The sequence below is a fragment of the Cuculus canorus genome, chromosome 3, assembly GCF_017976375.1.
Source record: "Cuculus canorus isolate bCucCan1 chromosome 3, bCucCan1.pri, whole genome shotgun sequence".
In the NCBI taxonomy this organism is placed as follows: domain Eukaryota; kingdom Metazoa; phylum Chordata; class Aves; order Cuculiformes; family Cuculidae; genus Cuculus; species Cuculus canorus.
The window spans coordinates 92,358,979-92,382,511 of NC_071403.1; the positions used below are offsets into that span (position 1 = coordinate 92,358,979).

The following is a 23,533-nucleotide window of genomic DNA, read 5'->3' on the forward strand; positions in this document are numbered from 1 at the left end:
TGACACAGGATTGCTAGTTAGACATTATAATAAGTGCCATCTAATTTTCTCTTTTAAACCAATTTATTCTTCAAAGCCTTAGATCATCATCAAGGGACTGCATGTTCCTGTTGAAAAAATTACAGAACCAAAAATCAGGTTTTATAAAATATTTGGCAACAGTTTTTTTTTTTTATTCAAAGATTGAATTGTTTGACTCTTCTCAGTCACTAATTTGCAGCATTCCTTTAAAATCAGACCCTGTAACTCATCAGTAACCTTCACCAGAAGGTTTTTCCAGCCTTTCTTTTCAGTCTCCCAGTTATCCTCAGGTTCTTTTCTGAATCTAGTTAAAGAGTAGCTAGGGATATTTTATATATTTTAATTTGCTTCATAGTATTTACCTTCCTTCTACACCCTAGAAGATAATTTGAAAGATCTCTTATAGTAAATAATCATTGACATGACATATATCAAGTAGCATTTTTCAAAGGCAGCCCAGCAGTGGATACCTTAAGGATTTTCTTAAAGGAAACAATCTATAGCTCCCCCTCCAAAGGGAGCTTTGAAAGTGATCTTCATAACAAGATATCCTGTTGTAGCTATGACATAGTTTTTCAGCACAGAATCTGGAAAAATTCTTATGTCACCTGTCAAAAGTGGAAATTTTCATTTGCTTTCCTGGGAGACTGAATTGGTGCATCTTATAATGAGAGACATTTAATTCTAGCCCTGTGAATGAGAGATACTGACTCGTGTTCCCAGTGTTGGATATGACACACTCCTGCCTTTTTAAATGCACTTGCTTCTCAACAGTACATAGTGACATTTACTGAAAAAAAAAAGGGCAAGAAATTGAGAATTATAAGTTGCAAAAATGGCTTTAAGCCAATTTTTATTACCCAGTCTCAGAAACCACTTGTTTAATGAGCTGGTCTGTGATATTAAATTGGGAAACATTGGTCTTTTTTTTTTGTATTACCTAACCAGGTAGCTGAATGCCTGAGCTCCAAGGAGCTTGCAGCTCTGAAGAGTAATGCTGTTATTGGAATCACTCTATGTGATTCAGGGAATAAATTGCTCAAGCTGAATTTCACATGAAAATACAACAGTGTTCTGACTCAAAATGGTTGTTCCGAGAGAAGAAAATATATGCTACAAAGTACGACAGACTGACTTTTCATTAAAAATATAGGATGTATTATTGAAGCACCAGATTCTTGGGTTTAAATGATCTGGTTTGGTGCAGGACTTGAGATGGGAGGAAAAGCAACAGAGAGCAGCCTTATCTTGGAAATACATAGTTGATAACTCAAACTAAGGGTCCATTTGGAGCATCTGAATAGACACATTAAGTCATGCCAGCAGTAATAGTCATACTGGAGCCATGTCATTGGTCAGGAATTGCTGGAGTGCAACACACTTCGGCAACAATCCTTATTATCCCTGACATGGTTCATGAGGAAAGTCATAGTGTAACAAGTAAACTCTAACAGATCATCTAATAATTCCCCTACAATAGAGTCACTTCTGGCTGCCACATTATGTCAGCTCTGCATTGCCTAGGAAAATGCATTGCAGTTGGACTGGGGAAATAAGAATCTGATATTCAAAATATGTGCTCTCTCTTCTCATTGCACATTAGTAAATTTTGTCATAAAGCATACTAGTCAATAGGGCCTTAAAAGTTTTAAAACTTCTCATAAGACTTACAGTACAGATGCACATTCATTAGCCGCTATCACACTCCATTAGAAAATACTACTGTGCATTTTTTTTCCTAATTAAAATGAAAACAAGCAAATTCTTTTTTAAAATTGTCATGGAGTCACAATTTAAGAGAAAATGTTTCAAGCTTCACGCGTACATTATATATATATATATATATATATATATATATATATATATATATATATCTCAAGTCCAGTTACTGCAAGGTTAATAAAATTGGAGTCAGGGTCAACTTTAAATAAATTTTGGTCTAGTCAGGGATGGAAAATTCTGCCACATAATGACATCATTCACTAGACAATATTATTGAGTATTGGTCCTACAAGGGACAAAACTGATTTTCAAACAGAACAAATCACTTTTCAACCACAACCCTATTTTTCCCTGTGGTAGCACTATATGAAGATAAACTTTCTGTGGAACCACAGGACACAGTGATCTCAGAAAACTATGGAAACAAGTGGGTTGGTCATTGTCATGTAGGAATGCCACAATAACTTTATAACACACTGAGAATTTCAGGCCCTATTACATTCTCCTTGTGGACCTCTTCCCACATATCTGGAACTTAGGGCCCTACCTGATAACGTGATTCCACTTGGGCCATAATGTGAGCAACAATGAAAACCACAGAGGCTGTTAAACTTTCAGAAGCAGTAGACTATATAGACAAAGATGACATCCCTGAACACACAGGTAGTTCTCCTTTTCATCACAGATAGTCCAAACTTAAAGTCATGTGAGAGGAATTGTGCAGTTGAGGCATTCATAGAGATTTGATCCTTACAATCTTCTTTACAGTAGAAAGCAAGTCAAAGATCAAGATTTTTTTTAACATGGTCAGTTATGTCTGTTATCCCAGATGCAAAATTCTGCCAGATCTTGGACAAAGAGCCAAATTTACAACTAGTGTAAATCAATGAAACCCCATATTTTGCATTATACATACGCCATAACATTCTTTATATGACTCCAGAATAGTGTACAAAAAGGCACTAGTGCTTATCTATTATATATGTCATTAATTAAATACTTCTACAACTTTATATAATCTCAGCTGAATGCAATCACTGTCCAACAAAACGTACTGGGTATTGATTGTGCCTTTATCAGCACTGGCTGAATTTGAGCCTGTAATTCTCTGCCTCTGCTGACAAAGAAAAAAGCAATATAATTTATATAAGGAATGACTATTGTCTGCTCTAATGGGTGCAAAATACAGTATGAACATGCCAGTAATGTCAACTACAGCCCAATTACCATTGTTCCACCAAAAACAGAGTTGTGTTGGTGGTGAATTACAAGGGCTATTTTTCCTAGCTTAGGCAAGGCCATGACAATCAGAAATATTTGAACCTGATATTTGATTAATGCTGGCAGGGCTCTATAAGCGATTTCCACTCAACAATGTCTAATTATTTAATTATTCCTCATTATTAATGGAATGAAACAATTCAAAACAAACAGCTAGAATGACTGTTTTGCAGGAAGCTCATAATCATCAATTCACACATGTAGAAATCTTCCTAAAATTGTATTAAGCTGGCCTGTTGAACTTGAAGGCATATTTTATCCCAATCAATGCATAAAAGTAAAATTATCCGTAACTAAGGCATGTTTCTCTGCTGTAGAGTTCAGCTGTAATGATCCCCACACACTGCACTTGCACATCAATTATGATAATCATAATCACGGTCATTAAGCTGAATGTTCATTATTATCAGGATGCTGGTGACAGCAGATTCAATCATCAGGTGCAATGGGCAGGCAGTCACAGTCCCACCCAAGTTTCTGCAGACAGCGTTGTGCCACATTAAATCTATGATGTGTTCCACATCCCACTCCATTCCAAAAGCTGTAGACGGTAAAGGTCAACTTTATGTTCTGTGCAATATGCTTAGGTTCTCTAAATTAATTCCTTGCAGTACTGGGTATTTTTATGTTTTGTAGATAATAAAATTCTGTTTAGGGCCAAAATGCCTGTGCAAATAATGAAACAGTGATGCAGCCATACTGTATTTCACCTATAATAAGGCATCAAAGGAAAGACTATAAGAAGTGACTTAAAACGTCACTTCCTGAATTTTGCAAAGAAAAGAGTAAATGCTGTCAATAAAGTCAGTTTTTTTAAATGCATATGCAAACTAATTCCAATACCAATTCAAGGCTGTAAGCTATCATTTCTGCCTCAGAAAATATGAGCATATGGAAGTGTTTTGACAAATGATAGCTTATAGCTACTGTATTTGATCCCTTGACTGTCCAGCTACATTGGAATCTATTGTTGCAGTTTAAGTTCATAGTGACTAGTATTTTTTTTTTTTTATATTGGTACTTCTCACAAATTCTATCAAAAGGTATTCCAAGGTGTTTGGACATGCAAGCATTTCTGGTTTTATACTGGATTATAACTGGGTAAACTCACTAGATTCATTTCACTAGAGGTATAGTGTTTCCACTTTTTTATTTTCAATGAATAATTAGAATACAACTATTTTTCCGTTTACTCAGAAACCTCATTGAAATGTAAACGGAATGAGATAAAAACGTTCAGATTGTAACTACATGGAAAGCAGAACTATTAACTTTTTCTCACATAATATTATTATTATTATTGTGTTTAGAGGTATTTTATGCTAACACCATTTCATTTTCCAGAAGAAATATTGCAGGTAATACTTTTCATTGTTGCTCATTTTGCTTGTAAAGTAATTATATAATTTACATACTAATCTTTTTGTGACTTGAATTAAAATGCATGCTTTTAAACATTATAACCTCAGGAAAATACAACTAGGACATGCTCATGAACAGGCAAACTTTTTTATATGTAGTTTAAAAAGCCAGCTAATCCCAGCTAACATTAAGTGACCTCTCAGCAGCTCACAGGGGTCACTGATCCACTGAACTGACTCCTTGGAAGAGCTTATCAAACGATAAGAGAAACCTCTCTAATATTATACTGACAGAAGCAGAATATACATACATTAAAGCAGGTATATGAGCTACTCAGGTTATAATACAAGTCGCATCCACAAAAATATCACCTCATGGGAAACGTCAAACACGGGTTGTGTTTAGCAGATAAAGTGTTAAGCAAAAATCTGATTTTTTTCTGGTAATATTTTGCTACATGCCCTTTAGCCTGGTGATTCATTAGAATAGGATAATTTTTTCATAGCACTGGCATATATGAAGTTCTAATGCAGCTTAGAGACAGAGTATTCTTTCAAATTCAACAGCTATGAAAGTATAACCTCACATGTGCCTATAGAAAATTTCTTTTAAAATATAGCTAGGAGGGGGAGTTTTGTTTAGGTTTTATACTTTCTGATAGTAATTAAGTATTAAATTAATTAACCATTAAAGCAGCCGGTAGGTCATAAAAGGCTCCTTTCTCCTATTACCTCTCCGTTTGGGCAAGCAGCTCTTAATTGAAGCTTCACATTAATTTAGACTTGGGTTTGGAAGACTGTATGTCATGTTGGGTTAATGCGTACAGCTATTCACCTCCAGATATATAGGTTGAAATCTATTCAAGATCACAAGTAAAGTGAGTTTAGTGGTTTCAGTTAAGCCCATAATCTATACAGTATTATATATATGTGATGTAAAAGAATGTAAATATTCTTTCATTGTTTGGTATCATAACCTGACTCTGATCAAGAACTACTAAGGACTGGAAAAAAGAGTCTTTACAGGACAAGATGAGTATGAACAATAAGATTTTTAGACCTTTATGTGTCATACTTATGCTGTGGGACTTCAGCCAGTCATATCCTCCACTCATTACTTTTGAAAGACAAATGCAAGTCTTTTTATTTGAATGTTGATCTTTGTGCCTTTATTTGCAATGAGATCTAGTTCATGTACATTAAAACACCAAAATTTTACTCTGAACTCATCTTTAAAGCTTAAAGTTTTGAGAAACCATTCTTTTAAAAAACATTACTTCTCAAACTCAGATTCCTTGGAAGTTGTTATATATTTACAAAGGTTAAGAAACTTTCAGGGAAATAAGTAATCATAAGTTACAAGATCCCAGAACTGTTTTGGTTTTTAGACCTCTTGAGATCTAGTCCAACTCCCCTAACTCAGCTAAAGTAGGTTGCCCAGGACTGTGACCTGTTGGGTTTTGAATACCTGCAAGGATGGAGACGCCACAATGTTTTTGGGCAGCCTACACTAGTGTTCTGTCACCCTCACAGAAAAACAAAAATAATGTTTTCTTGTTTTCAGATAGGATTTCATGCATTTCAGTTTGTGTCCATCGCCTCTTGTCCTGTCACTGGACACTACTGAGCCTGAGAGGAGTCTGGCTCTCTTCATTTCCTCCTATCAGGTGTTTATACTCATTGGTAAGATTTCCCCTTAGTCTCATTGCTTCTCCAGACTGAAGTGTTCCATCCAGCACTTAGCCTCTTCTCATACAAAAGATAAGAGCTTTGTCTATGTCTGTGCTGCACTCTCTTCCAAGTCCCTTACCCTTGTTGTACTGGAGAATTTTAACGTGCTTATGATATCTAATACAAATAGAGGTAATGCAAGCATTACACAAACTCATGTTAGGACATGTTCAGAGGAAAATTACCTCTTGTAGCACTACAAAATCAGATATATGAGATGCTCTTGACAAAGCAGACAGTTTAATGAGACTGTCTTAAAATTAACACAGTTCATTAATTTTTAGAATTTTCCAAAGAACGTAAGCAGTAACATATTTTGTTGCTTTTAAACAAGTTTTGCCAAAATTTTCTGAAGGTTCATCTTAACATGCAAGAGTAGATATTCAATCTCTCTTACATCAGAAAAGGCAATACAAATAGAAAAAAAGAAACTGCAAAACATACATAACCAAAGCTGTACTTAATCAGGTTTTTAAATCCTTTTCTTGTACGGGGGAGAGTTGTTCAATTTCCTCAAACTGAACTTACCAGAGAGTCAAGGAAGCCTGACAACTCATCCCATCAACTCTATGTGATTTTATGACGTGCTAGAAAGATCCCAAATAATCTAAAAAAAGTAAACCATTCTTAATTTTTCACAGTGACTCACCTTGCCTGCTACCCACTTCTTTGGATGTGCTTCACGGAAGTGTTTGACTCCATAAGTTTCTTGGACATATTTACCTGACGTATGAATTGATGGTTCATACTTTTCATTTTTATGAAATGAAGAAAATGGCAGAAATCTGAAAATCAAAAATATTGAAAAATCAATTTTGCTTTTCTCTAGATGCCATAGGATTAATAAAAGTCATAGATACCAACTCTACAGGAGGTGACACGGGCACACGTTCCTGCTATTTTTCACTACCTTCCTAATGTTGTCTCTCAGTATTTTGAGATTACTGCAATTTCTCCTAGAGGTGCTTTTAAAGTAAATTTGGAGCAATGAGACATATAGTTTCCACAGGATAAAAATGAAGACTTTCCTATTATTTTAACTGTATCTGCACTATGATCTTGTGTGGCATGAAGAAAGAATGAACAGGGCTGAATTTGCTGGGATGTGCATGTTGTTGACACCTCATGTCTTAACAGGCTGCGTAGTCTATGTCAGCTCACAGTGGCGGGCATGCATCGAGCACAAACAGAGCTCACTTGTGGAGAACATGGATCCACTTTACAAGACATTTAGGCCCTTAACACAAAGCCTCAACTTGATCATTCCATCAGGATGGAAACATTTCAAGTGTGCCAGAAGTACAAGCATAAACCAAGATAAATTTGTTCCCTATGCCTTAAATTAGGTGTGCATCCTTTGATATCTGTTAACCAAAGGAAACTAAATCATACTTCCATTTAACAGAACAGAAATATAGCACTGGTCATTTGCACAGATTGGCAGACTACAAAGCAAAGGGATGATTTCTTCTGAATTCACAAGTTGTGTACACTTCACTCTCAATTTATAATTGAGCTTCAATTAGCAATCTTTTGGATCCTGATTCTTTCACCTTTGGCCATACCGATGATGGACTCTCTGCTTACATAGTGCCACTGAACAGTGAAGCTCCAGCTACTGACTTTGAGCATGAAAGGGGTTTTCAGGTGCATGTCCCTAACACTCATTGACAGCTACAGATTTTCTCGGTAGGTTCCACAGAAAGCTTTATGGAAGAAGGTGAAAGGCATCCGCAAGAAGGTGTAAAGGATCTGCAAGAGACAGTACAAGCACATAGTTCCATCTATTGCAGCTTGCAATACAGTTATCAGAGTAAATAAGTAGATTTTAATATGAAGTAAAATCTTGTGAATTAATCTTATAATTGCTGGTATTCTGAAAAAGCAACATGTAGTCTTTATTCCACAAGTGCAGTAAAAATTATCATGCAGTAAAATCAGAAATATATGCTTCAGAAGTCTAAACCACCGCTTTAACTGCCATGACAACATATGTAATTAATTAAAACCTTTCCTAGTTGAAAAACAAATCTCAGAATCCAGAGTTCCTATAACGGTTAGATAGCCAATCAAGATTTTGATAAAGATGGGGATTAAAATGCTTTTCTTTGTCTCTCAGCCAATACAGACTCAAAAAATTATTTGCACTAACTGATCCATCAACAGCTGTTAAGGTGCTAATTACGTTAAGTTACATGTCTTTATTTTCTCTTCCTAAAAAGAAAGAAATTATTTTAGAGTCTTGCCAGCTATATCAATCCATTCCACGAAGTACCACTAACAAATGCCATGTAAAGTTAGCAAAAGAAAAACACTGAGTTAGCAGACTTTTAAATTATACAAAGCTATAGTAGCATGTGTATACTCATGGGAAAAGACACTCTCATATAAGACAGATTATGGTACTTGTAATGCTAATTTGCACATGGGATGGACACCATGCACACACAAAAATTAATGTGGCCCCAGTGTCCCAAAGAATACATTGAAGGTGCTGTGAGCCGGCTGCTCCACTTGCAGTTTTTATCACTTCTGAATTGCATTTTAATAGTACATTTTTCTTTTGTTCAGACATGAAAGAAAATTGGCTTTCTCAGGGGACTGGAGAGCTGAGAAGACAAGGCTAGCAGTTTAGGGATTTGCCCATATATGCATAGAATTTAGTTGAGCCATAGCATTCATAATTCAATATGAATACTATGTCTGTAAAATTTATACAGAAGATGGTGAAAAAGATTCTTGAGGAAAGTCAAAGATAAAGTAAATGACTGCAGTTTTCCCTATAAAATTTCCTATATAGACGTTTTGATCTTACTGTGGATCAGTTAATCTTTGAGTACTCATTTGCCAAAAAAACCCCAAAGTAATCTATGTTCTACCATGATTCCAAACAAAAAAAAACCCCATAGATTGTAACTCTTTAAGACAAAAATAACAGTATATTCTACATGTAGTTTAGCACAAATATGATCATCTACATTCTGCTTCATATCTCCTCTAAGATCATTAGCTGGAGTATATGTCATACAGCCTGGAATGTATGTCTATGGCCAAGTAAAAAAAATTAAACCAACTATGAATTTTTGAGAAAGAACATTTAACAATTAAAATATATTAAAATTGACAAACATTAATAATATAATAGGGTATAGTGGTACAGAGTACTCTAAAGAAGAAACTTTTTTTTCTTCTGCCTATATTCTCCTGTCAGAGCTGGATGAGCAGATCTTTATGGCAATAATGATGTAGCTATAAGAAAGGATCATATGCTTGCAAATACAATGTCTGTTTAAAGCAAAGAAGACTTTTCATCACTCTATGTGAATGAGTAATTAAAAAGAACATTAAAACATTTTTTGTGTGTGTTAAGTAGGGTAACCAAACTAATCAGAGTCATACAAAAGTCATTATACCCCCACAATCAATAATAGTAGTAAGCAATAGTACTGCAAAACACTTCAGTAACGGTACTGTGTTCTGTAGCTCTATATATACACCTGATACAGCTTTTGCCCAAACTAATGACAGCACATGCTCTGAATGTGACAGAAGAGTGATGGAAGAAGAAAATTAAATCTAGACAATGATATGATGCCATTGTCAACTGCACAAAACTAGACAGCAATGGATTTTTTTCCACAAAATTCTCACTCGCATGATTTTTACATTGTAAAATTTTTTTTTACGTTGTACATTTTTACAGTGTAAATGCAGAAATTCTTAAATGTTTTCAGGATGTATGGCAGAGACAGAAGTAGCAGAATCAAAGAGGAATTAGATTCTGTATTGATGTTATATCATGCCACAGAACATTGTCAGTGTAAGCTGAGCCTTTCCAAAAGCTGATGATCTAATGGGAGGTGAAATTTCTCTAAAGAAATAAATTTAAATATGAAAAATTATTTCATGTCACCTACCACAAAAGCTTGAATGAGACATATGCCCAAGAATAAATTCAAGGTATGGGGAAGAGTTGGAAACAATCTCAGGTTATACAAATAGCAATATTACACATACACAACCTGAGGAAGAACCAGGACCAAAGCTGGCAGTGTCACTAGTAATGAGGGCCAGCTGCACTGTTGCCAGGACCACACTACGTTGAACTTCATTAGTGTAAAAAGACCTAGAAGCCTCAACTTAATAGCCAGTCCTGGACATGACAGTTGCTAGTAGTGTGTATTTAAATTTCAAAAGATAACCTAGGTATTTGTTGTTAGCAAAAATAAAAATTGCTTTCTCTCCTTTCACCTGTCCTATCCTGCATCTGCCTGATAGCATTAATTTCATCTTTCTTATCCTTCTTTTCCCCACATTTTTTACCCCGCCATAATGTTTCCTGCACTCTTCATCTACCATTTCTTCCTTGCACTCCGTTTCTTTTATTGTAATATCTCTCACTATTGCAACAGGAAATGGAAGAGGTCTTTTAGATGCTGAAGTCTTTCTAGTTGGATTAACTGAGATGATAGGAGCAGCAATAGGTACAGGGCTCTAGTGTCTATGGCAATGTAAGAGGAGAAAGCAGCAGCACAAACAGGAAGAAGGGTTTCTCAGATCCACGCTTTACTGCGGGGCAGCAGCATCCCAATGCTATATGATACCTACCAACAGGACACATGTCAGAGGCATTCACTTTCTTAATTTAAATTGCAGCAAATAAACAGTGGTCCTTCATCACATTCTCTGGACTTGCCCAAGAGACAGAATCCCAGCAGTCTAGCACAGCAGGCATCTAATCCCAATGACACAAATGCTTCAAACATATCCCAGGCTTCCGAGAAAGAACTGGCAGTATATACCTACTGCCAGACCACCATACAAGCTGCACTACGAGGGCACAGTGAGAAATACCAAAAAAGAGAACTAGAAGTTCTGCTTGCATGTTTTGAAACTTTTATGTTTGTATGTACTGTATACTTGCAATTTAGTAGTAAAAATGCTACCCAAATCTTGAATCTAGGTATGTGATAGTGTTGACAATTTTTTTATCTAAGTGATTCTATGCTACAGCAATTTAATTTTTGTTGTCTTGATCTAATTGAAATAAAACAATTTTATCTCACTTTGAAAAACACCATGAACAATTAGCTCCAAACAAACTATGCTTCTCTGTTGGGAAGTTGTGAATCTTTTAGCTTTTTTTCTCTCCTTTAAATAAAAGATAATTTTAAGCTTTCAAATCTGGATCATACCAGAAATAATTTTCTCATCAAATCTAATAGTGCCTATTTTTTCCATTCAGGGAACAAAGGGAGAAGCACAATGATTTTCTATGACAAAAATAGAGTAGGGCAGCCATTATTTAGTTCATAATCACTATATATTAAAATCAAGATATTATTTACAAAAATGAATACAGAATATTTTAATTAACATATCTAGTCAGATTACCTTTAGCACAGCGTTTTTGCCATAAGAAATTTATTTTGGATGCATTATTACAAACATTGTCTACAATAAAATACTGAATACATGCTTTTTTCAATTAACTATCTATTATCTTTATCCTAACATCAATAAATCTAAGAATCTTCTGACCATTTTTGTTTAACCCCCGTCTGCAATAATGAAAAGTGGCAAAGAAAAGCAGTCTTATTCTTTTAGGAAGTAAAAGAGATCTCTTCTGCAGCAAATTCCAGAACTTCTTAATTATACACAGACTTATTATCTACATCCCCAGTGTTATAAAGTACCAGAACTTCATTAGAAAAATTAAGATGGAAAAATGAAGGCACTACTTTGTAAATTTCCAGTGGAAATTAGCTGGAATAAGCAGAGGAATACTGGATCAAAAGAGGGTAATCATGCTTAACTGTGCCCTAGAGCACCCGCATGTATAATACGATTTGCACAGTAACTACCTCTCCTATTACTGCTTGTTTGGAGTATTCTGTGTTAATGGGGTTAGCTAATTTAGTATTTTAACTTAAAAAGACTCTGCTGATTAATAAATGTTGCACACTGTGCTAGTAATTAAAATAAATGGAAGAGTTACAAATAGAAGTTGAATTGTCAAGAAAACATTATCTGAAAATATATGATAATCCCTGTTTATCATAATACAATAACAGTCCAGAAAATATGCAAATAGCTGAAGTTGCAAAGCATAAGAAAAACTAAATATAATTTGAAAAAGTTTTCAGATGTGTTGTATTCGTATGACAAAATGTAGTAAACATTTTCACTGCAGCTAAGGCAGAAATAGAGCAAAAGCCATTATAGAAGTAAAAATCAAATTATTTTTTAAAATCTTAAATCTTATAAAAATTGACTTGCTTTCAAACTTTAGTACCATTAATACCAACCAGCTCATAACACTGATGCTTTCCAAATATAGAGCTTACTCAGATCATTAACTCCTCTGCAAGTGTACCTTTCCCACACAGCGCTCTTTTGCATTGAAGCACATAAGCTAGTTCTAAAGGAAAGCATTATCCTGCTGAGCATAAGCCCATGAGGAGCTTGGTGCTGCGATGTTTGAACAGCATGTCAGAGGCAGCGTGTGCAGACATTGCACACGAGTGAACCACTGTGTTTAGGAGCAGCTTGTCTGTCTACAGTATAGTACTGAGCACAGACACAGCCAGAAGCTGAGATGACTTGCCTGGTGCCACACTAGAAGGCTACAAGAAGTCAGGAAACGACAGCCTTACACCAATCTTTTACCACGCTGCAACTCATTCTGACGTATGTTGACTTTATAAAGATGTTTAATGGTATACGTTGAAGCCTGAGGCATATAACACGAGACAGATTTCAGCAAAGTTAATCAAAATAATTTACATTTTTGTTCTCTGGAAAATTAGGCCAGCACGCAGCTGCACGCAAGTGAGTAAAAAACTTTTCATGCTTAGTGATCTAAATATGCTGGATCCAGCAGCTGCTGTCTCAAACTAGAGACTAGTTCAAGTGGCCCTCCTGAAGGAGTCCAATTGTCATTCCTATTCAAGTGGAGGGAAAATCACTTCATTTGTATGAAAAAAGGCACAATAAGGCAGTAACAGCTTCTATTACATGAGAATAATGAATCATTCATATTAGGCTACATTACCCAGTTGCTCTTTCATTAAAAAATAGGAAATCCCAGGCAGTTGTCTTAAGTACTCCAAACGTTCTCTCTTGGTTTCATTTGTAATGCTTCTGCCTACAATTTTTTTCAATTATTTCTGCATTTTATCAAAAGCAAAAACTTTCTCAGAACTTGAAACACTTAGCAAAAACGTATTGCCATTTTAAAGAACACTGATAATCAGAGGCGAGTGGGAATTCTGAATGTTGTCACAAATTACAGATACACACCAACAATTTTTTTTTCATCTTAAGAGATACCACACAATACTTACTATGGAAATACACAGAGCAAAGACTCATTTTGTCACTTTATGCAAACACAAGCTTTCTCAACAACTGCCACACACTTCCACTGGTCATTCTCTCCTTATTTTCTAAAAACAGGAAAATAATCAGCATAGGAAGCACTACCAGAAAGAAATACAGTCCCAAAGTACACAATTACATAGAAAGAGACAGAAATTCGTCAATTCATAATAGACACTGCAGAGAAAAAAAACTAATATAGAATCCGAGTAACCCTTTGCTGGCTGCTCCCTGGAGACTGGCATCCCACAAAGCAGCTGCAGCATCAGTAGTGAGCGTTAGTCCTAAGGATGACCTGCAACACTGTCATCACCTTTTCAAGGTTACAGATGTGACCCCTGCATGGTTGGTTGAACATGAAGCACAAACTGAATGATCACAGCCCGAAAATGTATCGTACACTATGCACTTCGCATGCATGAAGCTGAGAATCATTGACGTTAAGACATTGCTTCTGTGCATTAAGTATGGCATTAAATGCTTCCTTACTCATAAAGTAACAGAAGACGGCTAATCAATTAATATCTGTTAAAGTTGGTGATTCCAAATTTCAACTTTAAAACCAAAGCTTCACAATTACTCACTGAGGAGAGTCAGTGAAATATTTATTACAAGACTTGACCTTCTGAAACTGTTGACGCAGAGACGTCTGGGGTAAACCTTGTCAAATAAAAACTGTGCTATATAGTCATGCCTATAAATGACTCATCCATCCTCACGCGGAACGCATCAGTCAAAACGTATTCAGTGAAAAGAACACTTTAAATGAGAAGTTGAAAATTAATTATTATCTACTGGTTTGGGGGTTTTTTGTTTGGTTGGGGTTTTTTTCATATTTTAATTTTCATTGGTAGAAGCTAGAAATAATAGTTTTTAAAAAAGGCCCAGATTTAGGCTGAGATTTGAAAGTTAAGCTGCTTTCCCCTCACCCCAAAAAAAAAATCAAAATACAGTGAGGAACAGAAAACTGAAACACATTTTTACCAGTAACTTAACTCAGTCACAGTTTTGATATGAAAGAAATAAAAACTACTATGTCTCATTTTTGGCACCACATATAAAGTTCAACATTGCCTAAAAGTTAAAAAGTAGCCAAACTGAGAGATTTTTTTTCATTCAAAACTGCTTTTGAGTAGAATTCCATTTTAAAGTCATCGTTAATATTAAATTGGGGAAAATGTGAGGATAACAATCCAGTGATAAAAGTATAAAGGCCATACCATGCAAATGCAATTGATCCTGGCATTCTTACATCCCAGTCCAGAAACTGACACATGGTAACATGGAGCTGATTGATAGAAAAGCTTGAAACAGATTAAAGATAGCAAAGCTTTGTGTCCCAGTGAATCACAGGCTGCTCATGATGAAAAATGATTCCTTTCTGTCCTGAATTCTGGTATTAAAGTGTCAAAGGATTGCCAAGAGCAGTGAAATCAAGGGAAAAATTGTCAAAACATCATTTTTTTTTCTAGTTAACTACAAAGCCAGAGTAAGTGACTTTAACAAGTTTTTATTATTATTGGACAAAAGAGTTGCATTATGATAAGAAAAGAATTGGAAATACTTAGAATTGGAAATATTTTGTCAAGAGCCTTAAATGTTTTGAGGCAGAAGCCTTAAATCTTTTGGAACGGATTGTGTTCATATTTTAGATTGTATGGGAAAGAACTGGCTTGTCTGACACCATTACAGATGCTATGGCTTAGGAAACACTGCTTCGAAGATGATTACAGTTTTTGCATCTTGTTCTAACATGTGCGACATATGCTCCCATTCCTTCCAAGTGAGCTTTGGTAGTCTACTGGGAGAGAAAGCAAGTCTCATTGGCATGCAACACCATTTTTTCTTCCCATAGTCTGTAAGCTCCCTGAATATGAAGACTGAAACAGTATTTTTTCCTTGGCAAGGTACGTGTGGCAAAACAGAATTTGCATTTGTTTTTTTATTTCCTATTAAACTCATCTGTCACATCACATGTTATTACAAGTTCTTTTGTAGATTCATAGATACGGATGACACGTGTCACACAATTACAGGTTAGGTCTTTGCCCTGAACAGCTTATAATCTAAGTACACAGAATTTAGAAATACGTACATAGAATGTTTGCTAGTAACCTGTCAGGTTTGACATTTCATTTTGTCAGGCATGAAAGGTTTCTGAAAGCAGCAGAATAAAGAAAACATTATCATAATAATATAAGAAAAAACAAAGAACTTACTCATTGTCATGTATACGGTTTCTCCATTCCTCTCTTTTTATTTCCTCTCTGGCCTTCTCTAGTGGGGAATTGATCGATGCGGCCACTCGCAAGGTTGGTTCCAAAGGCTTGTAGCGCTGCTGCAATACTTCAGCAGTATCACGGAAAGGCCCCTGAAAAGCATAGGGTAATACAAGTGTTTTATTGTGGGGTTACAGTTCTTTTCTTTTCTTTCCTTTCCTTTTTTTATTCACGACACACCACCGATGAAAGAGAATACAGAATGTCTGGGAAGTGTAGCAAGATTTTTCTTCCAAAATAATTAAGGCAGTTAATTTTGATACAGAGTTGCAGATAACACAAAGGTTGATAACTTGCTCTAAAGCTCCAAAGAATGAGAAACATGCACTCCAGATTCATTTAACTACTAATAAATATTTATTATTTTAAAACAATATGTTGTTAGAAATGACTATAAAAACTTTGGTTTTCCTTATAAAAAAAAATTAGTGAAATAAAATTTGATACGCAAGTATTAACTGCATTGAGCAGACAGCTTAAGTTTCTCCCTTTCCACAGGACAAACGTCTTGCTTTAAAGAACAGGCTATTTTCAATTTAACTATAAACCTATCTAGAGGTGAACTCAATATGTGACTTAAAGTATAATTCTTCCAATACAATTCAAACTAAGTACTTCAACAATATAGCTGTATAGTACATTATTGGAAACTAATTCCACATTAATTTAATTTTTCTTGTAAAAGAAAAGAAAGCTCATAATTCTTTCACAAGTCTCTCTATATAAACACTCCCCCCCCAGAGTATATTGTTTAATAACTGACCATATATTTATCTGCCATTTAACAACATAGATAAATAGCATCAAGAAGTCCTTTCTGTGCTATCAAAATGACATATCCTATGCCTTGCTTTCAGCACTAATCAGTAAAAACTTACCTGGAGTATAATTAGTGTTGCATTATGCTCAGGACAGTTTAGCAGCAACTCTAGATTTAGAAGTGTTACTAACTAATTTTTATTTTCATCATCGTTGACCCATCAATGAACTAGTGAAACTTCTGAAACTACAAACAGACAAAGAATCCTAATCACAGCCTTTATTCTTAAGGATATCCTTCTTTAAATAGGTTATCACTAACAAGTCACAGCTGGAGTTACTGCAAGCACTGAGTGAAGACTGTGGGGCTAATAAAAAGAAATGATTCACGCCTCATTTATGTTCACTTATGTTTTACATTAATAGAAACCAATAATAGGAACCAGTTACCATAAAAGTCATGGACCGTAAATAACACAAATGGCAAATAAGTATCATCTAGTACTTTTCACAGCTGGACAGGAGAATTGCTGTATTTGAAAGTAGCTAATGGAATTTTATTGGATCTTTACTTTTTAAAGGCACACAGGCATGATTTGGAGATCTTTTTGAAGATCTTGGAGATCTTTTTCAAAATTTTCTAGCAAATGATCATAGTATTAACACTTCTTGCAGGTATTTTCTTCTTTCTAATTTCTAAGTTTGTGTAAAAAATACATTCATTTAATGTGTCATCAGTAAGTCTTTAAAAAGAGCTTGAAAAGTGTTATCACCTGTGAGACAACAACTAATACTAGAAAGGATCATTAAAACTAGTTGGCAACATTCTAGTAATACACAATCTGATTATCAATTTATAAAAAAGCTTAGCGCTTATAATAAAAAATTAATATTCTGTATTGCAAGATGTTTGCAGAATTGGATATTATTTAACAAAGAAGCAAGAAATGCACTATCATCAAATAATACAAAGATGAATATGTTTGCTTTTAGAAAATACTCCTTCAGATTATTGTATTATCCTTCATTGTAAAATAATTACTCCTATTCCATTAGAGTAACAGCCAAATCAGATATAGAAATTTTTTTTTTCCATCTTTAATTTTTAAGACCTTCTAACTCTTTGTCAGTCCATAGTTCAAATTAAATTAGTTGAGTCCAGGTACTAATGGAAGGAGGCGGGAAAGCGTGTAACTAAGCAAAGGTCTCTCAAGCAACACTGTTTCAACATTAATGAAAGTGGGATATATATGTCAGAATACGAGGATAATTCTAAACATGCCCTACAGATTTTCCCATTCCTCCATATCAGGTATTTGAAGAAATTTACCCAAGCGATAGGCACCTAAGGAATATATCTGACAACACTTTTAATAATCCATTTATTTATGTCCATTTTACAAGATTAATTTTAAGATTTGTGGAATTTGTGGTAGAATGGTGCTTAGACATGTTTGCAAACTGGCAGTGCCTGCAAGCATTTCAGTCATCCTGCTTCTAAATGGAAATCTTCCTAAGGAGGTCAGGCTAGAAGAGCAAGTGAAGGAGTCAATCAATGGTTTTCACTTCAAAACCAACTTGCACAACTCTATGTTTAGAATTTGTCCTGAATAGCATAAATCTGCTTGCTTCTGACTGGCCAAATAAAGGCTATCAGATCAGCATTCTTACCATTTTACCATAAAATCAGAAAATTATTATCCACATGAAATCATATGTACTTCATTGCCCCCATTCCAGGAGAGCTAAGGGCATGCAAAAAAATGCCCTAAAAATGTTGATGTGCTTTCTGTTATTAATATCTTTTAATGAACAGATGACTAATTTTAGCATTATCTGTGTTTCCATCAAACCGTAATTCTAGTTAACTCAGTAATAAAAATGATAGATCTAACTGATGTATAAGCATCATTAAAACTTTTCTTTTAAACACACTATCTTACACACACAGAGCTTACCCATAAAGTGCTAAATACATTTTCCCTGAGAGAAAGCTGATAGAAAGCTAATTTTTGTTCCTTTAAACATATATAATGGACATTCACCTATAAAATATCCAACACTATGGGCAATACAAATTTTAGATACCTGAAAGAGCAGTGAAGTAACAAGTGACTCACAGTGGGCCTCAGAGACATTAGAAAAAGAAGCATGGTACCAAAACCTGTTACCACAGAGAACTAGGACACAAGTATATCTAGTAATTAAATTCCTTATTGTCACACCAGACAACTTTCAGGATGGGCTTTCATTTCCAGCTGTTTCATCAGCTCAAACCAGTGTCCTTTTCTTAGACATACAACCCTAAATTGTCAAAGTGTTGTGCAGGGATTTAGCCGTGTGACTCCCATTAACATCAATAAGAGTCGCGCAGCTAAATCCACGCGCTGTCCTTTGAAAATTTGCCCCACAGTGTACATCCCAGGGTGCTGAAAGGATTAAAGTATTATATAGTAAATTCCCTCTTTGAGGTGCAGAAAATAAACAGAACTCTTCTGGTTTGTTCTGAAAGGCTATCTGTGCACAACTGCTGTGCGTGCATCTGAACTTAGAAAGGTCTATTAAATATTACAGAATCAAACAGAAGCTTGTAAGATACTTTCTATAGAGTAAAGGAATTTTGCAAGAGCAACTAAACAATGGAAAAACTCAGAGTTCCTTCTTTATTTTAAAGCATAACTCCTGTATTGTGTCCACCAGGAAAAATCTTCCCCTCTATCCCGAGAGAGTGCATTCAGTCACAACCCACTGAAGGACTACCATAGACCCTTTGGTCCTAAAGGTAAAGCTCTAATGTCATATTTAGCCCAACTCCAAACTCCCCGATCATACAAACTGTTTGTTGTCTCAAGCTTTGTCTTGATTCTAATCTGAGTCAACGAATTCATTCAATGAACAGTCGAGGTAGGGAGAACACGAGGAGGGAACAACAAAGATGGAGAACTGCCTTGAAGTTGACCCTTACTCTTATAAGCAGAGTGGATCTCTGTGTGTCACCTCTACTTCTCCAGAGACAGGTCAGTCACGACATAAAGATGAGAAAAGCCTCTTCCGTTAAGGCTAGCCAGTACACTCATGACTTTCCCCACTAAAGAACAATGTGGATCCAGTCAATAAACCGCAGGTAAATTGTGGCAGATGACATGCATACACATAGTTTGAACACAGCAGTAGTTCAGACTTAAGACTGTGCCCAGATCATCTCTACCAAGGGTTGTAATAATATACTGAAAATAATCATATTGATTCAAAGGAGTAAAATACCAATACAGATACATAATATACTGCTTATTGCTCATTATCGTTGTTTTATTTCTGTAGCTAAACTATAGCTTCAGTGAAAGTTAGTGAGAACGACTCATTTAGAAGCATTGTTAAGCAAAATATAGAAGTAAAAACTTAAATATGGAATCATAGAATGGCTTGGATTGGAAGGGCCCTTAATGATCATCCAGTTCCAACCCCCCTGACATGGGCTGGGACACCTTCCACTGGATCAGGTTGCTCAAAGCCTCATCCAGCCTGGCCTTGACCACTGCCAGGAATGGGACATCATTGACTTCTCTGGGCAACCTGTTCCAGTGCCTCATCACCCTCACAGTAAAAACTCTCTTCCTAATATCTAATCTAAATCTACCCTCTTTCAGATTAAAACTGTTAGCCCTTGTCCTGTCTCTACAGTCCCTGATAAAAACCCCCTCAGCATCTTTCCTGTAGGCCCCCTTTAAGTACTGGAAGGCTGCTATAAGGTCTCCCTGGAGCCTTCTCTCCTCTAGGCTGAACAACCCAAACCCTCAGCCTGTCTTATAAGGAGAGGTGTTCCATCCCTCTGTTCCACCTTCTTGGCCCTCCTCTGGACTCTCTCTAACAGGTCCAGATCCTTCTCATGTTGAGGGCCCCAGAGTTAAATTCCAAGTGGAGTCTCACAAGGGCAGAATCACCTCCCTCAACCGCTGGTCACACTTCTTTGGATACAGCACAGAATATGGTTGGCTTTCTGGGCTGCATTGTCACCTCAGGTCAAGCTTCTCATCCACCAGCACACCCAAGTCCTTCTCTTCAGGTCTACTCTCAATCCTTTCCTCATCCAGCCTGTATTCGTGCTTGGAATTGCCCCAAACTAGGTGCAGGACCTTGCATTTGGCCCTTGTTGAAATTCAGGTTTACACAGGCCCACCTCTCGAGCCTGTCCAGGTCCCTCTGGATGGCATCCCTTCCCTCCAGCACGTTGACTATGCCACACAGCTTGGTGTCATCAACAAATTTGCTGAGAGTGCCCTCAATCCCACTGACCATGTTGTCGACAAAGACATTAAAACAGCACTAGTCCCAATACCAACCCATGAGGAACGCCACTTGTCATTGCTCTCCATTTGAACACTGAGTGATTGACCACAACTCTTTGAGTGCAATTATCCAATCAATTCCTATCCAATGAGCGGTCCATCTGTCAAGTCCATGTCGCTCCGATTTAGAGACAAGAGATGTCATGTGGGACAGTGTCGTAGGACAGAGTACAAATAAAAACACGTGAAGCTTCTGAAGACAGTGTGGACATTCCAAGTCAAATGGGCATTGAAAATGTATGTGTGAGGTAAGCAGAAGGTTCAGTATATTGCACAAACTGAAAACTTCTTCAGAATAGAGGGAAGGATAAATACTTCTGTCCGCAAAGTACCTGTGCCAGGCATTTACAGGCAAAAGCTACTTGTCATTGTATTGTCAACAAGTGAGGAACGTAAAGGTCTCAAAAGTCTATCTGCTGTGTGTAACGGACATATTCCCAGCAGGTTTTGTTAATAAGGTAGCAAAAGTTGTTTTGCCGTCTTGTGGGACATTCACTCTGATGCATTATCTCAGAGATCTCCATTACCTCACAAAAACCCAAAAACCTATGTGCAACATATGTTGACATCAACTGAAATGAAAATTGAGACCATGACAGTTAAGAATGAGAGATGGGAAACTTGACTGTAATGCAGAACAAAATGTAGGATTTTTTGTAATTAAAGCTGACAAACAGCTAGTGGACACAGAAGAGCAGGAACTATTCTATACTGAGAGGGTATTTGTCGGCTTTTGTATAGAAAACAATTGCAAAAGAGGAAAAAGTTATCATTACTGGTTAATTTGTCCTGTTACCTTTACTGTCTCCAATTTTTCTATTGAATTAATATTGGAAATGAAGAATTCTACCTCTAATGAGTCATAATACTGATATTCAGTTGTAGCAGGTCTTAGCTTTGAAATATCAGTCTAAAGAATTATATTTCCTTGTTTTTATATACTAGCTAGGTTTCTTTTTAAGACAAATCTATTTTAAATACTTTAGACCCTGTAAGCACTAGCTCTCTACAAAAATCAAATCCACAAAAAGTATTTCTGGACTCAGTGATCCAACATGGATTTTCTACGATAATCCATGATAAAAACTATGAACAAAACCTGCCTCAGAGATAATGGAAAATGTTACCTGAGGTTTCTGTCTGCCAATAGCCAGCAGAGGCTGTACTGTGGAGAACGTTGGAGGCCTTTTACAAGTTGGCCAGTCATAGAGCTCAGAGCCAAAGGGACTCCTAATTTCCTGTCTTCTGTGGCTCAATGGCTTTGACTCCCGTAGCAGCAGTTCCATTGGATCTGGGAATTTTCTGAACGGTGAGTTGTAGATGCCTGCAATCTGAGCAGAACATCGGGTTATCTCTGACTTCAACTAATTTAGAACTCATTCTGGCTTTCATTCCATAAACCAAACCAATTAAAACCCCTATATAATAAACAGTTCTACACAATTTTTCTCACAATCACTGACATGGGATCTACACCTTAAATACATCTCTACACATTGCATTACAGTTACAAAAGGGTTTAAATAGGATAATGTGTTGCATAATCTGGGTTTCAGCGCTTCAAATGGGGATAACTTTCATTTTATCGAAGAGTTTCCTGTATCTCAGTCCCATGTTTTCTTTCAGTTACATTTAATCTTCCATCCACCACAGTAGCAAACATGCCAATTTTCCCTTAAAAAATAATTAAAAGTGTACAAATTTGCACCTAGTTTTAAAAGCAAACTATTATAGCTGGCTTGAAATTCAAAGTTTAATTTAAATGTCAATTTAAATGCCTAGGCACAATAGGAACAAAAATATATTACCTATTTTTTTCCAAACACATACTTAAATAGTAAAATAAATGCTTATGCAAGGGAACAAAAGTCTTGTCCCTTTAAACTCTGTGCTAGCTGACTCAGAATGTGGGCTAAGACAGAGACAACTGCAGCATTTTTAAAAATAGAACTGAGTGATTAGTAAAAGGGAAATACAAGAAAATTTGTGGAATACCAAAACCCAGTAATTGCTTTTTTCCAACACAAGGTTCACATTAAATTCCTTTAAATACTCAAAAATCTTAAGCTTTGGAAGAATAAAACTTGTGAAAACAAAAATTTAGAAAAAAAAATTCTGAATTGTGAATTAAACTGAAAGATTTATTCTTCACTGAATTTGATATTTCATTTCTTTAAGATACATCTTTAATTGCATCACTAGTGTGATCTAATATAGCAGTTACTAATATAAAATATACATTTCAAATTCTGAAGTAATAATCTATATCATCAACAATTTGTGTATATCCGGTAGGTCAAAATTATGTGACAGACTGTTCCCAAATCATTACTGTAAATGCAGGGATTTTATCAGCTGTAAATAAACAATTCTCAGATAGACATATGTGAGTACACCTAATTAATTATGAACTGTTAAACATGAGAATTCCTACACTATATTGCACAAAGCCCCTAAATCTCCTACAAAATAGATGATATATGCTTTAAGTACACCTGGCAAAAAATAAAGATACTAAGTTGCTTTAAGGATAATTATATTTTCTACAACAGTTTACTCAGAGCATTTTTAAGATTTTTGAAGTAGATTTGCTCAGTTAAAATATATTGTCATTTGCTTTTATCATCATTTTAATTGCTAAGAAGTACTAAAT

At 35.8% G+C, this 23,533-nt stretch overlaps 1 protein-coding gene across 2 annotated transcripts in view; it reads right to left on the reverse strand.

The window, feature by feature from the left end:
* SPATA17 (spermatogenesis associated 17) overlaps nt 1-23,533 on the reverse strand; it is a 95,477-nt gene that overhangs the window by 14,820 nt on the left and 57,124 nt on the right. For both annotated transcript variants that reach the window (XM_054062222.1, XM_054062221.1), the window contains 3 exons: nt 22,008-22,211; nt 15,716-15,867; nt 6,766-6,901 (listed from right to left, as the gene is read on the reverse strand). In XM_054062222.1, the coding sequence (XP_053918197.1) occupies nt 6,766-6,901; nt 15,716-15,867; nt 22,008-22,211 (492 nt within the window). The remainder of the gene's footprint in view (nt 1-6,765; nt 6,902-15,715; nt 15,868-22,007; nt 22,212-23,533) is intronic.